Source organism: Haemaphysalis longicornis, unplaced genomic scaffold (genome assembly GCF_048455015.1).
Source record: "Haemaphysalis longicornis isolate Haplotype H1 unplaced genomic scaffold, Haemaphysalis longicornis Haplotype H1 scaffold_5, whole genome shotgun sequence".
Lineage (NCBI taxonomy): Eukaryota > Metazoa > Arthropoda > Arachnida > Ixodida > Ixodidae > Haemaphysalis > Haemaphysalis longicornis.
In genome coordinates, this window is record NW_027526385.1 from 184471348 (window position 1) to 184484999 (window position 13652).

General features: G+C 50.1%; 1 protein-coding gene and 1 non-coding gene across 2 annotated transcripts in view; both read left to right on the plus strand.

Annotated features, from left to right (window-relative positions):
* Window positions 1-338: 338 nt before the first annotated feature.
* On the plus strand, window positions 339-412 carry Trnai-aau (transfer RNA isoleucine (anticodon AAU)). The gene has a single exon. It is a non-coding gene; the product is annotated as a tRNA-Ile (tRNA).
* A 6370-nt stretch (window positions 413-6782) lies between these two features.
* Bnip3 (BCL2 interacting protein 3) overlaps window positions 6783-13652 on the plus strand; it is a 72900-nt gene continuing 66030 nt past the window's right edge. Inside the window, exon 1 of the mRNA XM_077671400.1 lies at window positions 6783-7322. Coding sequence (XP_077527526.1) covers window positions 7265-7322 — 58 coding nt within the window. The 5' untranslated portion in view covers window positions 6783-7264. The remainder of the gene's footprint in view (window positions 7323-13652) is intronic.

Below are 13652 nucleotides of genomic sequence, written 5' to 3' on the forward strand. Positions count from 1 at the left end.
CCCTGCCAGTTAAAACCCCACACGTTGGACGCGTGGCGGCGGCGGAAAATATCTAGCAGGTTTGACGCATGAGGAGACCCGGTTTTTGGTGCCAGAGGGGACCGATCCGGCTAACGGAACGGGAAATCGCGTGCACAGACGCGTCCCTCTCCGTCCATGTGTCCCCCGCTTTATTCGAAACCTTGGTTTATTCAAACTGTCTTATGGTCCGACTACTGCACCGAGGGCAAATATTCCCGCTGTTAACGAGGTGTCGCGTATATAAAACCGGTTTGTGTCCAGAACACTTTGTTACAACGAGTAATTTCTACATTTGTTCGTTGGAACAGCGGTTGTCTGGCCCGCTAGCTCAGTCGGTTAGAGCGTCGTGCTAATAACGCGAAGGTCGTAGGTTCGATCCCTGCGCGGGCCAGTTTTTTTTTTCTTTTTTTTTTGTGCGTCACGCAGCGTTCCTTGCCGTGACCAGACTGAGACTAGTCGGTTTAGGTGACGGTTTGCTCAGGTTGGAGAATGGGCTAAATTCGGATCTGACAAATATTCGGTATTCGTAGCCAAACCCGCTACTTGACGAGGACACACCTATATATCTGCAAGCGGTCGAGGCATCCTTTAGTGATTTTCTCAGGCACACGGCACCGGGAACGGACAAAATGGTCACCCAGTTTGAACAGTCACTCTACTTACCTCACCTCCCGGGTCAACCAAATATGGCAGGATGGTAGTCTTTTCGGCGAGTAGAAAACGGTGAACTACAGTCGGGCCGCACGAACAACTCAGCATAGGACATCTACGGCCCATTTCTCTCATATCATATGTGCGGGGAAGCTATTAAAGCATATCGTCCTCAACAGGCTCTAAACGCACCTGGAAGACACAGGAAAGCTGCCCGGGACCTTGTTAGGCTTTCACCCCCATCTGTCCACGCAGGCGTTCTAGTACAAACCAAAAAGGCAGTAACGACACCGGCCATACGACATTTTCTCGCCGTTATTTCGGCGCTTGACCTAAGCAGCACATTTGCAGATGTCAGGCACGGCGCAAAGACTAGACTATATTTGCTGCGGGGGAGTCCGAGACTTTCCCGCGGACAGAGAAGCCATTTCCAAGGTCGGGGGACAGGCCGGAGATCGGCCTTCTCAGGGTAAGAGAGGCACACCTCAGGGCGCAGTCCTATGACCCTGGCCTTTTAACATGACCCTTATCGGCCTCACTCCTCCTTCCAAAACGACATACAGGGTTCACCCAAGCCGGCCTGTATTCGGACAACAGTACGATCTGCTTGTCCACTGGGTCCATAGGGGAAACGAAAAACGTATTGCGACGGCAGCGCACGTGGTAGGCCGCTCTACGCCCAATTGTACTTAGTTGTGCGTCTCAGCAGTATGAACTGCTACTGATCTCCTCCTAAAGCAACCACGTGGATCTCCGACAATCAGAAGTGAAGTTTATTTGCCGTTGAAGAGAAGTACAATTCTTAAAATATACAGACGAGGGTCTCAAAGTCCCATGACTGCCACGGGACCCTTGAGCAATTACAAATCATGGACACTTAAAGAAACAGCAATGAAAAACTTATGCAATAGTAAAGGTAAAATAATTATTAGATTATCATTATACGGTGAGTACAAACCTTGTACAAAGATACAACAGCTATACACACACAAAAACACACATGCTAAACACTAACAAGTTCAGAATACACCATAGTTCGCGCAATAGTGACAGCACTTGTTCGAAAAAAATAAAAGTAATCTTAATGAAGCGATATGTTTAAAATGCAGTGTGATGAGATACATTGAAAATTCACTTTTAGGCAGGGGTAAATGCGCTGCAAATAAAGCTCGTTTAGCGCCTTTTTAAGTGCCGATATGGAGAAACCGGATTTTAAAGCAGAGGCAGAGTCAACATCAACATGGATGGTCACACCATCACTTCCTCTCGGCACATCAAGATATACTTGGCATAACGTACCAAGGAAACCGCACATCCCACATCTTATTCAACAGAACCAGTAACTCACATGATCAGTCATTTTCACCAAAGCGGACACGCTTCGACAAGGCCAGGCCTTTATCCTACCGAATCACCAACTCTACACCGTACGATGTTCTACCTGCGACAGAACTCAAGAAACTAGACACCATAATCAGGAAAGGCTACAAGCAAGCCATCGCACTCCGAGAAAGTACAGTTGAACCTCGTTGTAACAAAAACTGATATAGCGAATTATTGGCTATAGCGAACTAAATACGAACTTTGTTTGGTCCCGCTTTATTTCAATGACACTTGTTCTTTTATAAAGAAACTGAAGCCGTGAGAGCCGTGCGCGACATCGGGTGTAACGAAGAAATATTCGACCAGGAGGCTGAGAAGCTACTTGGAAAAACTCTCCGGCATCCGAAACTGCAGAAGTATAAAGGCTGTTTTGTTCGTAGGCACTATGAAAAATCCCATCCTGCTCAGTGTCGCGAACGGCCATGAGATGAAGATCACATCTTTCATCAAATAAATAAAGACGCAGGCCTGTTTGGTCAAGTAAACTTTGTTCTGTTGTAATTTTACGCACCCCTGTTCCGGTTCATTGCGCTTGAAATGCAACAAGGAGAAATGTAAGAGTTACCTTGTCTATAGTGGGTTGGAAGCCGAAAAAAGGAATTTTTGTGTCAAGTATTTTGCGAGCCACATTGCCGATTTGTTAGAGCCGATCAGGTTGCGCTTTTACAACGAATATCGGATATAACGAACTACGTTGGTGTCTCGATACTGCTTCGTTATAACGAGGTTCGACTGTACCTCAGATAGACTCGAAGTTCGGCATTAATCAAGGAACATAACTTAAGGAACACAACAGTTTGATGAATCAGCGTTAGATGAATTAAATGCCCGAAAATCATCCAGGTAAGCCCCACCCGCCTTTCCCAATTTATTCAGAGTTACCAACCGTTATTATTGCTCTTTTGTCAGAGCTCCCCGTTATTATTGATGTTTTATTCAAATGCAGCGTAAGCGCTTTCATTGTACGACATTCAGTAGAATAAAAAAGATTAAAATTTATCACATGAGACGGCAGTCGGGAGTTCAATTAACCGACGCTCGACGAAATGACATTCGATAAAATGGCGTTCGATTAAATGTCCGTTTGGGAACCATTTTACGCGCCGCCAGTTGCACCCCTCGAAGTTGCACCCCTCGAAACTGCGGTGAAGAAAAATTTAGACACCTGGAAACATTCTAAAATTCACCCACATCTCGGCGGATGAACGTTTTCACTTTCCCACTTTCACCACATCAAAAAAAAAAAAAAAACGCAGCTTAAAGTTTAACCCACTTCGTGGAGCCTAAGCAGGCCGAAGGCTGTCACATATTGGCCACGCCATTGTTACCGTATTTATTCGATTATAAGGTGGTCACGATTACAAGGCGAGGGTGCAGTATGGAGAATAAAAAAAATAGCCATAATATACTGAGCTTCGAATATAGGGCGGGGTATGACTCTGAGACTACAGATTTTTTGGGAAAAAAAAAAAAAAAAAAAACTCGCCTTATATTCGAATAAATATGGTACGTACTGTAGCTGTTCCGCGACGGAGCTCCAGAACACCCCTCTGGTCACGTACGCCCTCGCATTTCAGGTTTAACAAACAAGTAAAAACGTTCGGCGAATTGCAGACGATGCCCCCAGCAGGTGGGGGATTACCTTTTTTCGTAGCGCCTTCCTGAGTAGATAAGTAATACCTTCAGCGCGGCAAAGCGCTAGCCAAGGCGTTCCTTTGGCCATGTTCCTTTTCTTTGTATTCTCATACGCATACATTGCGCGGAGAGACTAATGGGCGACGTTCGCTGCCGCACGCACAGCGTCCGTGCACATGCGGGACTCGCGTACGTGTCGCTGAACACGTGCGCTGTGGCAGGGCGCGAGTTTTTGAGTCGGGAAATGCGATACAAAGAGGGCGGCGATAAAGAATCCCCTGTTTGCGCGGGCGTCACGGCAGCGGAGTAAGCAAACGTTTGCTTTTTGTTCTCTATGCATAGACGCGCGCGTGCACCCTCTCTGCGCGCATCGGACAAAGGACCTTTGCCTGTACGTTCGACGTGTTGGCGCTATCATCGTGCCCTTATCTGTACCGTGCTTTCTTTTGCTTCCGCCTGTTATATCCTTTCTTATCGCTTTTTTTTACCATGCATGGTTCGTGGAATGGAGCGCAATATGTTCTCCAACGTTGGGGTGCTATTTCTAGCTGCGGAGTGGCGCATGGGGGTGTAATAACGCTGTGCAATAATGGCGATGTAGACCATAATGTTTACTAGGAGTTATGAATTGCCTGCCTGCGTTTTCAATTTGGATGCAGAACACGCGAACCATCGCCCTAATCATGCCCGCGAATTCAATCATAACTGATATTCTATCCGACAAATGTTGACAGGAGACACGTCTGTGTACGCAGCTTCGTTTGCGTACAGCTGCAAATAGGTCAGTACCGTGACACTCCCTGGTCAAGGCTGGGTACAAATGAACGTCGAACTGGGATGTTGCCCACCTGAAACGCTTCCGATAAACGCGTTCACTCTTTCCTGCTACCTAGGAGCGCTTGGAAAAGTTTACTTATCGCAGCACAGAGCGGAACTGCGTGTTATTATTTGAAAAAAAAAAAAAAAAAACAGCGCGGGAAACTTGGACGAAGTAGAGAACAAGACGTAGAAGAATTGAGATTCGTACGTGGGACCAATCGGTTTCAACGAAGCTAGGCATCTTACCCTTTGCACCGGTTCGTTCTTGTCAGTGGCGATAAGGAGGTCCATGTCTGTCGTGTTGGCCGTCAAATGTGGTCATGGGGTTCACTCGGCCGCAGACCTCTGGAATGACTCCAGCGGAACCAAAGTTTACTAAATTCACACAGTATACTCGTGCCACACGATTCTTCCCCAGGGCTGACAGCTTCAGATACACGTTTATTCCTTCCTTCCTTCCTACACTGTCTCTGCGTCCCGGCATATAGTGTAGCAAGAAGCATATGCGGTGTGCACTAATTTCAAACGTTCTGTCCTTAAACACACAAACTCCCAGTGGTGTAAATGGCCGGTTCGGGGTGGTGGGAAGCATAGTTTTTCACTAGATTACGTATGTGGTGTAAAGGTCGACCAAGTCCTCTACTCCACCACACTAACCAGGCTTACTGATAAAGAACGAAGACGTGGGAAAACCGAATGAAAGCGACTAGGTCGGCTGCAAAGGAAACATGCATGATAACAGCGCAAAACTACGCATACAATAAGGAGATGAAGCAGGCACCCGCTGTCTGCGTCCTCCCCTTGTATGTTTTCCGTCTCGTTGTGCGCTGTTATCACCATGGATCCGTACCAACTAGCCTGGCTCCCAAGAGCTTGATGTGGGCCAGTTGGTACGACGTGACTGAACAGGTCTAAGGCGCAAAAAAAAAAAAAAGCGTGCACAAAAGAGAAAAACCAACAATACAGGCGTGGCGCCACTTTCACCTGAAATTTATTAGTGAAAAAACTGAATTTGCATGTTATTCACACAAGGCGTCACCACGGCGTTCTGGTCCACTTTTTGGCATTCAGTCTCTCTTGCTGAAAGGCCAGTAGACGGTTTTGTCTGGTACTCCTTGCCAGATTTTTCGATTAGGATCGCTTAAATAATTTCTTTCTCAAGCCTATCACTGGCCCCGCGCAGAAATCTCGATGTTTTAAATCTCGAAGTCCGAAATCTCATACCGAAGTTAGACCAAACGAGATTTTTGCGCTTACAGCAAAGTTCTCTCTCTCTCTCTCTCTCTCTCTCTCTCTCTCTCTCTCTCTCTCCCCCCCCCCCCCCAAGTCCATGAATTCTAGGAGCACCATGTGATCCTTATGTGAGCTCCACCACAATGCGGGTATCCTTTTTTGCTTTAACTGGTTCTTATTAGTGCAGTGTCGCGCAAACCAGTGCACAGTGCTACTGAGGGTATCAATCAGTAAAAAAAATTGAACATATGCTGCACTGCTTGAACCAGTTCATCCAGTTCATGTAGGTAGATAGGTATAACTTTTTTGATGCCTGCAAAACGACGGTTTTTAGTCGCTGCGACGTGGGCCTGGCGTCGATCTAGGGTTTGATGTTACTCTGCACAGCGCCAACGCACCCCGTTGCCGGGTCGCCGGGTCTGTGTTTTTCGAGCGCACCTCGGGCCTCCTGGACGGCCCAAAGTTGAACTTTCTTGTCGTTACTACCCAATGCTTCTTGGAGTTTCGGCGGATAAGTCCTTGACTTGGCTTCGTCTGCAAACCGGACGCAGTCCCAGAAGATGTGCCACTGGTCTGCCAGACCCACTTTACACACTTTGCACAGACCTCTCAAATAAAGTCCTGGGTGTAACACGTGCAAAGTTGCCGGCGCGAGGATGGATCTAGTTTGGAGCTGCCGTAACAACACGGCCTCCTCCCGGCTCAGTCCTTGGTGGGGGAAGGGGGGGGGGGGGCTGCAGTTCGTGTACAAAGAATACTTGGAATGATTTTTCAGGCGGCGGCTGCATCTTCAAGATGCTTTGGCGCTTAAAGCAAAAAGCGTTGCGAACCATCTTATTTTCCACTCTAAGCCGAATGTGAATCACTTCCCTCGAAACGAAACGACAGCAGGAAATAAAAATAACTCGTTCCAACTACTCGGCGTGCGATGTTTCAAGCGAACCGCCCTTTTGCGGGAAAGTTAGGTGGCGACCCCTGGCGGCGATTGCTAGCAACTGCAACCAGAAGCGCCCGTCTGGCGGCGCCACCGCTTTCAAAACAAACCGTGACGTCGGCCATCGGGTGATTTCTCGGCCCTCGCTCTCGATCGGCCTCTCGCACTATCGGAACTGCGCGTATGCTTTGACGCTTTTGCGTTGCTGTTGTCGTCGGGCACGAGCCAGCAGCCAGTGCGTCTGCGTTATTTTCGGGGGAAAGGGGAACGAACGACACAGCGCTCACCAAGGTCCACGGCCGCGAGACGCCAAAGACCCCGCCACAACGGACGTGACACAGCGCACAACGCGAGACAACACAGCCCCATAAAGACGCTGCCCCGTCTCGCCCGTCTTTCTTCTCCGACGAGTGTACTTGTCCGTCACAACTGCGCGTCACTTGTGTTGTTGTCGGCTCGTTGGTGCGGCCTTACTACACCTGGAGTTCGCCTGGACCTAGTCCTGTCTGCCTCGTCCCGCCGCAAGTCGACCGCACAGCTGAGATCGGCCACAACGAGTTCTGCTACGTGCCAGCCTGGGCGTCGATTATGTCGACAAGTCCGCAGCCGCAGCAGCCAGCCGCCGCCAATGACGACTCGCTGAACGGTGAGCAGTCGTCCTTCGCTACGTGTTAGTTTAGTTAGCGCGCAACCTTAATCCAAGGATGGCGCGAGACGCTCCCATTGCGTCCGTGTTGTCGCGCGCGGTTACAGCTACGGCGGCTCCATCGGCGTCCGCGATGGCCGCGGGTCTATCTCAGCTGTGCATCGTGTACTGCATGCGACGCTGACGCAACTTGCGCGCGCGTTTTGCGTCGATTGGCTGTCACCCGACTCTAGATGAGCGCTGCCTGCATTAGTTCTATTGTTTTTGTTTTTTGCCCTCGCGCGTTGGCGCGCGCTTGTCGTGCGCGCCATTTCCGAGCAGCCTCTTCTGGCGTCCCACAGCGATTCGTTTTCACGTACGCGCGACGTGGGAGAAGAGCTCATTTCAGAGTGGCCGTCGAGGATTCCTGATTTTCATGCACGTTTCGTCCTGTGGTCGGAGCAACTAAGCTTTGCGTGCACGTCTGCGAATGTGGTGCGCTGCAAAACTGTGGTTATCGCGCTGGTGTCGTCTGGTAGTGGGGGTTTCTGCGCTGCCAAGCCTCTGCACGAAAGTTCTAAAAAAAAGAAAAGGCTAGCACGCGCGCTTTGCTGCGCAACAATCAGGAACCTGATTGCGTCCCATTCTGTCGCTCCCTTTTTTGTCCTTTCTATCCGGCTGACGAGCTTGGGTCGTTTCCGCATGTCGGTGCCGGGATTCCGCGGCGCATTTGTTGTCAGTCTCCGCGAAGTGACGTTACAACTGCGGAGACGCCAGCAACCGTTAAGTTTACGTTGTCGTGTTCGAAAAAGGAACTTCATCACGCGCATTTCGCGACCTCTTTGTTTATCGTTTGCTGTTTTCTTGATTCCTTCTTCGGCTGCTAAATTAAGCTCGGAGGAGCTCTCCCACGCTGCCATTGGTCGTCAGTCTCATCGGAAGACGCACTACTCTTGATGCGCACTATTTGCATACGCGTCTTTACATCTGCGCCGCTGTTTCTCTGTGGCGTGTTTTGGATACACGGTCTTTCGTGGTCGCACCGTCGCAACTCTTTTTTTTTTTTCCTGTCTCTCTTTCAGGGACGTGTACTATTTGCATAACATGAAGGTTTCGCTCCAAAGCCGGCGGAAGCTGTTGAGGATTTTAGATGTTGTTACATGTGACTGCTGATCGCTATTCAAGGCGCATCGCTTATATGCCGAGGGCTTTTGGCTTCCAGCATTTTTATTTTAATTTCAGCGCTTTTCGGGTGATCTCGCTTTTATATCGCTCAGCGCTTGCAGGTACGCAAGCCATTGCGCAACGCAATTGCATGGCGTTGCCATTTATAGCTTATAATCACCTATAAGTTTATATAATAATTATATTATTATAAGTTTATAATTACTTCAGAGGACTTATGCATAAAAGAGTCTTCCGCGAGAAGCCAAACACCACTGCATCACTTTGCTTTGTCCGAGCTCTGCACTTTTCCTGTCTTATAATTAGTTTTCTTAATCGTGTTTCTGTTGGCTTTGTAGCTCGCTGAAAATAGAATAAAACCAACAAACAGATCGATGCGCAGTATCGGCAAATTCCGTGCACGTACAAATGCCAATACAGGTTGCGACGATTACCTAACCTTGGAAAGCGTCGTGGATGGTAACTGAAACCTGGGCAGAAGTACGTGCGAGACCAGCACATGATTTGAATCGTATTGTGTGGTTTGGATAAGTGATTGCTCCGGCTGCAGTTTTTTTTTTACTGGGAAAAAAATGGACGCGCCACTGAACCCGTTTCCCATTCACGTGAGTGAATTAACATTTGTACCTCCCCTAGGACATACCACCCGTTGCACTGGGATGAGTTATTGGGGTAAGATTTGTGCTATGTATAACCAGTTTATTGGAAAATGCATGCTGAACACTAACCACAACTGAGAACGGTTGCAGCGTACTGGGAAAAGTGATTTAGTTTCCGCGGAAGATGACGTGGGTTACCTTAATACGTTTAAATATACGAATCGGCCGCGAAGTTATCTTCCGGCTAGGATGGACGAGAAGATGAATGCAAGAACTGCGTTATTTGGTTGAGAGTCAAGAGCGAAGTATTTAACTTCGGTTCAGGGGTAAATTTTCGCCTCTTGCCCTGTGGCATATGCTTGTGCGTGAGGGCATGCAGTTCTGCTTTGCGGTGGGTGGCTGATGTTTAATTCTCCCTTAGCGCAGGCGATGCTTTCGTGGTGCTTCTTGGGTAATTGCCCTGCGTGCAATTAGTGCACGGTGATAGCTTCCGAAGAGACGATGCGAGAATCGGAAACTTTGCGAAGAAAACTGAGAACTACAGAGAGAAGCTGTTAGAGACAGTAAAAAGAACGAAGAATGAAAGAGTGCCCGAAAGGCTGTTGTGAAGTTTTCGTGGTAAGCGCGCGTCAATACAACTTTTGAATGGCGACATCGCCTCACCACCTTCAGGCGGTCCCTTAAGACTAATGTCGGAACTCGAGTGCTTCCAGCAGGCGCTAATTCATGAATTAGCCCATGCGGAAGCCCGTGATGAACGCAGTCCTTGAGGACCGCTCAACCGATGCGAGGCAGATACGGGCGGTTGTTACACTCGCTGATTGCACGAGGTTAGACGCACAAGACTGAGTGCGACGACGAACACGTCCGGGCGCGAATGGCTTGAGCGACCTTGGACTTGTCTCGACCAGAACTGGTGTGCAGGCGTAGAATTTGATCTCTCTCTCCCTCTCTCTCTCTCTCCGAGGGGTCTTACTTAATTCACTCAGCCTGTAGATAGGATTCCTGGGGTGACGTCAGGGTAGCTTTCGTAAGCCCCTTAGGTCTCCCTATCAGTGCAAGCAACACAGTCCTTGACAAAATGGGGACAACAGTGACCGTGGACGAAATAGTCGCTGTTCACAAACACAACCAATTGGCAAGACTGAACCAAACCACAGCCGGTCGACAACTCCTGAAGTCTCTAGGATACAGGGCTCTCGGACAGGATGAAGCTCTCCGACAGAGACATTTCCCCTCTTTTGGTTAAAAATAAAATTCTCTCCCCCCCCCCCCCCCCCTCTCTCTCTCTCTCTCTCTCTCTCTCTCTCTCTCTCTCTCTCTCTCTCTCCTAGCTCAGTGAAAGCGCGGTTTTTGGTTGGGGACGGGGTCCCGTCCATGCGGACATATCGCTATCTCTTCCGGCATGTGCTGCCCGGGGCACATCTTGACCCTTCGGATGTGATCGGAAGGTCACATCACATGACCCGAAGGGTCAAGCCTTGCATCCGCGTAGGCGCTTCTCCATCGGAGTCGGGGGTTGCGGCGCGGGGGTGTGATGAAGTGAGACCTTATGCGGTCGTCCGTCATCGGACGACGGCCCTCCGAAGGGGACTTCGCGCCGCAGCGAAGCCCGCCGAGACAGAAGCCGCGACCCAGTTCATCTGTCATCTGCTCTTGCTGCCGTCAAGCGGTGTCGAAACGCGCCCTCGCGGACTCCCTTGGTGCATTATGCGGCCAGAATCATTCGCCGAGGCCTTCCGGCGCGACGATTTCTCCTGCGTCCGCCCGTTGGGACGCGTTGTGCCAGTGCGTGAACGGGAGTCTGTACAAGTTTTCGTGATGGGGACGTAACTATGACCATCGCAAAGTTTTTCGCTGTAAAAGTACTGCCAAAATTTCCGTATTACTTCGGGTGGAGACCAACAGCACTCGACTGAAGAGGAAGAAACGGAAGCGTTGTACCACAACGTCCACCTATCCGGGCACCCGTAGCCAGAAGTGTGTATCCATACGTTATTATGAATACTAACTGTGAGGACGGCGGACCGAGTGCAAGTCGTATATTGCAGCACAAGAACGTTCAAGCAGCGCTACACAGCGTAATCGAGCGGTAAACGCGTCAAACGTGGGCCATGGGAGGAACGGTGGAGTGCGCACATTGTTTCGGGTTAGCACTGCCGGTTGTGGGGCTAGCCTCTTTATGATGATGATGATTAGAGGCCATCCCTTTGTATCAGGACGTCGGTTGTTACCAATTGACCGACTTGCCTGTGTAGTTCTACTTATTTGCCTTACCCTTAACTAACCGAATGGGTTAGTCCCCCCCTCCCGCCGGTTTTCCCATCGCTTCCGCCCCCTTCCTGCCCTTGCACACCTGTTTACCCTCCCGCCTTAAATATTCATTGCAGCGTCCACAGCGCAAAGTACTAACCACTATACGTGGATCTATGGATCCCTAGAGAAGGCAAGCGTAGCAGGGGGCGGCAGGAAGTTAGATGGGCAGATGAGATCAAGAAGTTTGCGGAGATAAATTGGCCGCAGTTAGCACAGGACCGGGATAATTTCAGATTAATGGGAGAGGCCTTTGCCCTTTAGTCATGGAGGAAAGAATTTCCTCCATGCCTTTAGTGGGCGTAGACAAGCTGATGATGATAATGATGACAGCGTCCTCTGTTGGGAGTCAGTTTCAGATCCTTCGGTCCGACGAGTCAGTTTCATCCGAGTCAGTTTCATCCGAGGTGTCCCCCTAGAAGAGCTACGCGGCGTGGTTTCCTGCGGGCGAGAATACGCTATTGCGGAGGCAGTTCAATCTACTTCATACCGGGCCCTGCCCGTGTCCGTAGACTAGTAGTGTGTCATAACCCGCCGCTGTAAAGGCTCTATGCCATCCTTCATTTGGAGGATAACGTCCGACTTGCAAGTACCCTTAGCCCCTGTCCTTCGCCCGGTACTCTCGCGGCCCCGCGTGGTCGACCCTGGTGTGCCGCGGTTGTTGTCCCGATCGAGGTGCGTGCGTGTCGTTCCGCTCGAGACGGCGACGTTAACTGGCCGGGCAGGCGCTCGCGTGCACGCAACGCGCGTGAAAATTAGGGCCCGCGGCTGCGCGCTGCAAGGAACAGCTGTTTTGTGCACCTCCAACGCCGCCTCGTTTGCTCAGCTGTAGAGAGAGAGAGGGCGGCTGTGCTCTCTGCACCCCCTCTGTGGCTCCGCTCTCTTCGTGGCGGCTCCTCCCCCGCGTCATTTGGTTCGCCTCCTCCGCGGTCTCTGCTGCCTCGAGCGGGTCGTTGCTGTCTCGGGAGGGAAGAGGCCCTGACGCGGGGGTGTTGTGTGTTCTCTGCATGAGAGGCGTTGGCCGAGAGAAGAGTTTGCACGCGACGGCTTCGTGCTTGCTCGGCGGGGTTGAAGGACGGACACCCGTGCCGGCATTTTGGGTCCTGTCTGGCAACGAACCAACACCAGCTAGACGAACGGACATGTGCCGAGTTGTTACTCGACAAGCTGTGTTTTGCAACAGGGGTGTGGCGGTGTTACTCCTCGCCTGCAAACACACACACACACAAAAGAGAGAATGCGGGGGGATTTTGATGAGGCGGCACCAGTAGAATGGGATAAATGTTTCTGACCCGAACGCTGTGTTATTGAGAGGGGCATTAATACGAATTTAGTGTAGATGTTAGTGTCCCCACACAGAAAGGGGCGGTGAAACGAGGCGGGGCGCGCCGACGGCGAATCACCGTGCCCGCAGGTCCCTCCCACGATCGCGAACCGCGGAATGGAAACGAAATAACAATACTTAGCAGAAACGCTGCTAGCGAAAAAACAAAACAAAAGTGGCAAATCAGCAGAGAACAGAGCGAGCGGAGCGCCCATAAATTGTGCTTCTGTGGGAAGCCAGGTGGTCCTTATTCGCTCGAGTGCAATGACCTGTACGTATTTTCCGCACTTCGCAGTACAGCTTAGTCATTCATTGACTCCGGGGATTGGTAACTTGCACATACACATCTGCAGATGCGGTTTGTGTGTACGTAACGCCGTTTTAGGAACAGATGCGTTTGCTGACGGGCCAGTTGGTACATTGTAACAGAAAAACAGCGCAAACGACAGGACGAAGAAAGGCGCGACAAAACCACAGGCGCTGACGAACAACTGAGCGCTTTATTGCAGCAGAAAACGTATAAAGAAAAAAGAAAACAACAAAAGGACCGATAAAGACCAAAGGTGGGTATCACATCAAAAAAAAAAAACGATGTCTCGTAAAAAGCATAATCCGCCACATGCCGATACAGAGGGAAATGTTCAAGATAAGTACATCATTTTCCTTTCCCTTCCCTTTCTTAGTCCTGCCGTTTGCGCTGTTGTAGATTATTATTAATATTATTATTAATATTATTATTATTATTATTATTATTTATTATTGCGTCACCACGCGGGGACGCAACGAGGGGTAAGGAGAGGCCCCGAAGACCGCTTCACGTCTCCCATTGCCCCGTATACGACAGGCGAAGAGGGAGACGTTGATGACGGAGTGCAGGCCTGCGTCCACTCGTGGAGCAAATAGGCTGTGGCCGTTGTTTCGCCCGTCAAG